Consider the following 7,500-nt stretch of genomic DNA (forward strand, 5'->3'; position numbering starts at 1 on the left):
TCCAAGGCATCCTTGGCATGTAGATGCACAAAGACACATGTTTTGAGTATGATGTAATAGCATGCACTACAGTTGTACGTACATGTCATTACATCAGTTATCCCACTGCACCTGATGAGTACACTGGAATTCAGGCCCGCTGTGAGCTTTGGCTGGGCCAGGGACAAAGTCCCCATTCAATACATATAATGTAATGAGAATCCAGTTCTGGGCCCCCTCTTTCCCTGGGCCTAGGACAACTGTCCCCTTTGTCCCCCCTTGCCGGCTTACTGTAATTAAAGTCCTCTTGAAATAAAGTGTTCTCCATCCTCCAAATAAAAACACATATTGGCCGTATTCAGAATGCCATGTACTGTACGCAGAACACAGAGGTCCCTCTAGATTATGTATGTCCGTCTGTCTTTTATTCTGAGTCTTGCTCACAATAGTTAACTGGGTCTACAACCCTATTTGGTATTTTATCCATAGCAGCACTTTAAAGAAATACTATGCAACTTTGAGCTGTTTTTTATCAATGGAGCTGATCCTGATTTCTTCAAGTTAATGGACACTGATGCTTAAAGAAATTTGCCTCGTTTACATGATTTTAATTCAGAATGAACTCAATGTAATTCTGAATAAAGCTGGTCTCCGCTTTACACTGCACAATTTGGAATTAAATGGAATGAAATGCAATGCAAACTCGACGGAACTATTTAATTCATTCCAAATCAAAATCATCATGTACACATGCAATGTCTGTTTTCTCTTTGAATACTAAAACAGTATTGAGTCCAGTCCATCAAGGTGGATCACAGAGTCCTTTTTTTAGATTTTAATTTTAATGTGAGGCCTGTTTCCTGAAGTGTTCCAAGACTTGGTGAGTCTGGGAGACCTAGGAAGGACTTCCAGATTTGCAAATGTGGCATTCTGTCCATAGACAGCTGTGAGGGTCAAAAGTCTTCATTTTGATTTCACTACGGTACATGTACCTGCTGACCCTATGAAGGTCATTACCTCAGCAGTGGTGCATTTCTAGAAATACCGTAGTTGCTAACTACGGTAGCTACTTTGTTGGTTGCAATGCAATTACCCATTGGCAACTATGCGAGTTGCTAACTGCTAACAACTACGCTTTCGAGAAATGCACCCCAGCGTTGCATAGTGCTGCTTTAAAGTCTGGCTGTTTCAAAGGTGGCGTAGTGACATAAATATGAACTGACCTGTAGAGCACTGATGTCAAACAGAGGTACTGTCTAATAGCTATAGCCTACACTAATTGTGAACTCAGCTCAATTTAATGTTAAGGTTAGGTGTACATTTTCCTTGGGTTTACACAGAGTGTGTGTGTATATACTGTGCATGCCTGAATGATTGGTGTTGACATCCTTCACACATCCTGGGTATCAAAATAGTCTGCTCAAGTTATACAAAAATAATTGTGTTAAATTTACATGACTGTGATTCATAAACAAACATATAAACTATATGTCATTATATATGTATATGTATATTAAGACTGCACCATTGACATTGCACTCAATGCAAACATTGCCCATGTACAGGTTATGGTTTTAAGAAGGCTGTTTTACAACTCTCTTCACATGCTTTCGCAAGTAGCATACAAATATCAAATAATGCAAATACCTATTTATTTACTTAGTATTCAATGACTCACTATTGCCATCAACAGGGGGTTATTTCTTGTGGATTCATGGAGGAGGACTTTGTGGTATGAGTTAGGTTTATTATTGTGTTTTGGGAAACAAAAGGAGAGACCTTGTAGAGATATGGTGAACCAGAGTTGAGGTCTAGTATATTGGGTAGAGTATTATTCAGGTAAAACCAATCATACTCATTTAAGGATGTGTGCATTTGCTGTTTCTTTAAGGTATAATATCCATGTCAGTTAGTGGTTTCTTTACGTACCCAATGTCTATTGTCAACCTAGCCATTGCTTGTGTGTACTGTATGCATGTCAAGCCTGTAGCAAAACATTACTTAACAATGGGGAGTTACAATGGGGAGTAGTAATAGACTTGGACTTGTTTGACTTGATTTCAAACATGGTAATACTGTCATGTATCTCTGCATGTGCAGTGTCGTTTTCATCAGTACAAAAATGATACCTTCCTTCCTCTAACGTTTTGTTCCAGACCTTTCTATGAAATGACATTTGCTTTCTCCTGAAATAATTATGGCAACAGAATAGTATTGAGTCGACAATGTACAGTACACCCTGTCTCCGATCCGTTTTATGTTCTAACAGTCTTAAGATGGAGACAGACGCTTAAAAAATTAAAAGCAAACAAACAAGCAAAACAAACAAAAATACTGGGGATGAATCAGAAGATTCACCCCCTGTACACTTCTACACAAAACACCACTGAGGAAAACCCAAGAAAAACCTCATCGTCATCATCGTGTCCGTGAGAAGAAGGAGGAAGTCCACCATTTTGTGTGAGTGGCGTTCCACAGCACCTGCTGTGGTCGTGAAGATCACACAGAGGTCGTGAAGAGTTGGGATGGGGTTGAAGGCAAGTTGTGTGCAAGGGAACTCAGGAGGAGAAAGTATAAGAAGCTGCTGCTTCTGCTGCTGACACAAGAATTGTAGACAAAGTCTTCATAGATTACATTCATCCACGAGAGAAAAAAAGACAGAGCAAGAAACAGAAAGAGAAAGAGAGAGAGGATGGATTCTTGTCCATGACCTCCTTTTAGACTGTCTTTTCCCGACACACAACACAGGTCCATACAAACCCCACCCGAAAAACTTCTTCACACCGCCAAAAAAACCCATTTCAATATCGACTTCTTTCTCAGTCCTTCCAGAACAGAACCAGAACGAACTCCAGAACCATGTCAGAAGATCCTCCGGGCTGCACAAAAAATGATGACCACCCATGAAGGTTTTTTTTTTTTCAACTTCCAGGTCAAAGTGGCGCATAGAAGCAAAGACTTCCTGTGTCACAAGAAGTGATGTCAAGGAGCTGGTGGGCGGGGGCCCTCTCATTGGCCAGCGTCCGCTGACAGGCGGCTCTCGTAGAGGCACAGGGCGTGGTGCACAAACTCATACTGCTCCCCTGTCTGGATCATGCCACCCCTGGAACGGGCACAAGAGCAGAAAAGAAGGGAAAAGGCTTTAGTAACTTCAAGACATTGACGACGGGGACACATACACGCAAATGTATTCAGGCAAGTTTAATATCATGCAAATGAGGAGCGCATTACGCCTGCGGTGGGCAATCAAATTAACATTGACCTGATGACCGTTGAGCTGTCAGAAAGGAACACTGAATTTCGCCTCCCTTCACTTCGCTCGTTTCGCATGCATGTGTCCCTAGCGTTACGGCTTCAAGACCTCTACACTATTATTTTTACTTTACAGTTGGTAGGGCCAAACAGGTACACACTTAAAGTAAGAGTATCAAAAGTATCCTATGTCAATTGTCGAGTACAAAGAACACGGAAATGGGGAGTGCAATGAGCAGGGGTGTGATTTGGAGATGGAGAGATTGTTCCTCCTTCTGGTTTACATATCTGCACTTCTACTACATTTATTACGGCAATGTAATGTAACTTTATAACATTTTAATTTCACCTTTATTTAACCAGGGGAAAAGACCCACTGAGATTGATAATCTCATTTGCAAGGCCGTCTTGGCTAAGAGGCAGCACAGGATTATAAAACAAAGAAAATAAAATATATATTTTTACATTTTAATGAATCACATATAGTAACTGCATTGCCATTGCTTAAAATCTGAAAAGTATATCCCCTGGATTTTTGACAAATCATACCCTAATAAGAAGTATCACAACGATACAGCTAAAGAAAAAAATAACGGAGTGCTTGGGGCATGGGCAGAATTCATAACACACAAAAATATGTGACTATTGCTGAGGGCATTGCACAATTTGAAACAGCACCAGAAAGAATATGATGAGGAAAGTGGATAAGAAAATGGGTAACACTTTACAATAATGGTACATGAATAGTAACGGAATAATGTTGGAAGTAATGTATGATTCATGGTGAATTAACACATAATTTATGTATGCAGTGATGTTTAATCTATTATTAGTCAATGAGGAGTCACTATTGTAGTCATGATGACTCACCATTAAGTAATTGTGGTACAACCAAGGGTAATTAATGGTGTGAATTACAAGTGTTAATATATCATATATTAACACTGCTGATAAAAATCCTGATATATTGATCCAATCATACATGAATCCAACCTTAATTAATGATGCGTGCGTAATAATGGAATAATGTTGTAAGTAATGTCATCAGAGATGTGGACTCGAGTCCTGTGACTCCGACTTGAGTGTGACGAGTCAGGGGTGTGAAGACCAATCTTTTGTGTTTTGTTTGCATCCAGTTTTTAATAGTCTAGTCTAGTTTAATAATCCTATCTCTGTGGTTCTCAACCTTTTTTAAGGAAACGCCCACTGGACCTCATCGTAAGCCTCCCAACGCCCCCTTGACCTGATCATAAGCCTGCCAATGCCCCCCTTAGTATTAAAAAATAAAATGGATGGACTATCCGCTTTAATGGGAACTAAGCCCCGCCCACTCTCACCTGTATCCTTCTCAACGCCCCCCTAGAGCTCTCCAACGCCCCCTGGGGGGCTGTACTGCCCTCATTGAGAAACGCTAGCCTATCTAAATAAATGTAGACCTTCATGGATAGGGCAATATCATGTTTTCAAAGGCACACTTCTTTAGAATAGGCTAGGGCGTTTTAAGCCTCATTGTGAAGCTACTGTGGTACCAATGCAATGTTGGTATGTATAGGCCTTTCTGGGTAATTTCATGCATATCAATGTGTGAGTCAGTGTAGTAGGCCTATTTTCAGGTCAGAAATTAAGTCTTGAAAAAAATCTAGCCCCCTGACCACTTTCACCTAGGCATCCCTAGCTTAGTCTATTTTTTCCTCAGTGAAATTAAATGGTTTTACAACCAGGACTAGTTATGACCTGTCTGACCTGTGATTGAGATATGAGTGGATCCATATGGCAGGATTATTATCCACAGTGGTGATGCTGACATTACTTACAACATTATTCCATTATTACTCATGCATCATTAATTAAGGTCGGATTCATGTATGATTGGATCGATATATCAGGATTTTCATCTGCAGTGTTAATATATGATATATTAACACTTGTAATTCACACCATTAATTACCCATGGTTGTACCACAATTACTTAATAGTGAGTCATCATGACTACAATAGTGACTCCTCATTGACTAATAATAGATTAAACATCACTGCATACATAAATTATGTGTTAATTCACCATGAATCATACATTACTTCCAACATTATTCCATTACAAATAATGCACCATTATTATAAAGTGTTACCAGAAAATGCAACAAGTGGTATAATCACTCCCCTTCCCTAGACGTGCATTACATTATGAAATGGCAGCCCTTTCCTGCCGACCTTTTTAACAATGCTGGTATTTGCTGGGTCACATAGCTCGGGCCATAGAGCTCATGATGTTTTCTCATGGAAAAGCGCTGGCATTTAGGGGTGGGGTGACTATGGGAGTCTGTGGAGCGTGCAGAGGTGGGTATAATATTTAAAGGTAACTTTGGTCTTAAATCACAATGAGTAACACGTCATCTCAAGGTGCAGGAATTGAACAGCTCCCCACCCCCTGAACAAGCAACAGAGGGAAATATTTTTAATACTAAAGGTAGCAAAAGTGTCTAATGTAACGTAATGTTATGTAATTAAATATTATGTAAAGCAATGTCTCTACCTCGAAGGTCCCAAAGGCATACTACTTTTCTGGTTGTTCGTCCATGATTTTAGTTTGCACAACAACATTTGAATGGTTGGGCAGATTTCAACAAAATCTTGTGCAATAGCACTCTATGAATGGTTCGTGAACTAATTCGGTTCTGAGGGCCGACACCTTCGACATGGCTACGTCATCACAATTGAGGATTAAACCTAAACCCTATACCAGAACGAGTCAGTGACTGTTTCTGAGACTTAAAAGATAAAAAATGAAAAAAAGCTTTTCTGTTAATCTGTAACATTTTGGGTGACAAACCCTTCTTCAATCCTGTTTTTTTCCCCTCATTTTTATCTTGCTATTTGGTTGTCCAGCTTCTAGGTCAGACATTTTGGATGTGCGGTCTTTCATTTTTCCTACATTTCTCATTCCATATTCATGTCCATATTGCAGTACTGCTCTTGGTCAAGTAAGGTACTGTTGCGCACATCCCAAGTCTAGAAGAGCGTGTAGCTCGAAAACGTTCACTTGGTGAAATGAATGAAAAAGCAAAACGGGAGTAAGTGTGCTGACATTCAACTTTATATTCACAGTATTGCTCTTGGTGTCATACCTGTCTGAGCGCATCTGGCATACAACCCCCAGGACATCCACACTGCCCTCCATCTGCAGCTGGCGACAGCCTATCGTCGTGGCGATGAAGCATCCCGTACGACCAATGCCAGCACTAACAGAAGAAAGGAACATACAGTGTACCCGTTTAGAGATTCAGGATGCAAGATTGCTGCTATTATATCTCATTATACTCATGTTTAAGAGAATAAAATGCTTGTGTTGTTCTCCTCAAATGTAAAAATAAAATAAAATAAATCAATAGAATAGTATTGTATAATACTAGATATAATACTACAATAATTTAGATGAGGTGTGTGTGTGTGTGTGTGTGTGTGTGTGTGTGTGTGTGTGTGTGTGTGTGTGTGTGTGTGTGTGTGTGTGTGTGTGTGTGTGTGTGTGTGTGTGTGTGTGTGTGTGTGTGTGTACACAGCATGTTAGTGTGTATATGTGTGTTTTAGTGCATTTGTTTGTGTACACTACACTGCAGTGGACGATGACAGGCCCCCGACGCGTGTGCGTGTGTGTGTGTGTATGCATGTGTGTGTGCGCGCGCCTGCGTGCGTGTGTGTATATGCGTATGTGTGTGTGTGTGTGTGCATGTGTGAGCGTGTGTGTGTGCGTGTGTACACTACGTACCTGCAGTGTACGATGACGGGCCCCCGGGGTCCAGACGCCAGCCGGTCCTCCTCCACGTCGTTCATCAGCTGCAGCAGCGGCTGGGCACTGTCGGGGGTCTTGTGGTCCGGCCATGATGTGTACCAGTAGTGCTCCACACTACGACTCTGACTGCCTTGCTGCAAGTAGCATACAGTACAATACATAGACACAGGTGAGTGGCAGCCAGTGTGTGTGTGTGTGTGTGTGTGTGTGTGTGTGTGTGTGTGTGTGTGTGTGTGTGTGTGAAATTTGTTGTTATAGTGTGTGTGTGTGTGTGTGTGTGTGTGTGTGTGTGTGTGTGCGTGTGTGTGTGTGTGTGTGTGTGTGTGTGTGTGTGTGTGTGTGTGTGTGTGTGTGTGTGTGTGTGTGTGTGTGTGTGTGAAATGTGTTATTATTGTGTGCGTGTACGTGTGTGCGTGCGTGCGTGTCCTGATGTGTGTGCTGGTGTGCATATGTGTGCACTTCAGTGAGGTAGATTAAAATAG

The 7,500-nt window shown here is 41.1% G+C and overlaps 1 protein-coding gene across 1 annotated transcript in view; it reads right to left on the reverse strand.

Moving 5' to 3' along the window:
• Positions 1-7,500, reverse strand: part of ptprr (protein tyrosine phosphatase receptor type R) — a 46,368-nt gene that overhangs the window by 358 nt on the left and 38,510 nt on the right. Inside the window, exons 11-13 of the mRNA XM_063216855.1 lie at positions 6,995-7,152; positions 6,357-6,470; positions 1-3,082 (exon numbers count right to left, since the gene is read on the reverse strand). The exon at positions 1-3,082 is cut by the window's left edge and continues 358 nt beyond it. Of these exons, the coding sequence (XP_063072925.1) occupies positions 2,989-3,082; positions 6,357-6,470; positions 6,995-7,152 (366 nt within the window). The 3' untranslated portion in view covers positions 1-2,988. The remainder of the gene's footprint in view (positions 3,083-6,356; positions 6,471-6,994; positions 7,153-7,500) is intronic.

Source organism: Engraulis encrasicolus, chromosome 15, assembly GCF_034702125.1.
Source record: "Engraulis encrasicolus isolate BLACKSEA-1 chromosome 15, IST_EnEncr_1.0, whole genome shotgun sequence".
Taxonomy (NCBI): domain Eukaryota; kingdom Metazoa; phylum Chordata; class Actinopteri; order Clupeiformes; family Engraulidae; genus Engraulis; species Engraulis encrasicolus.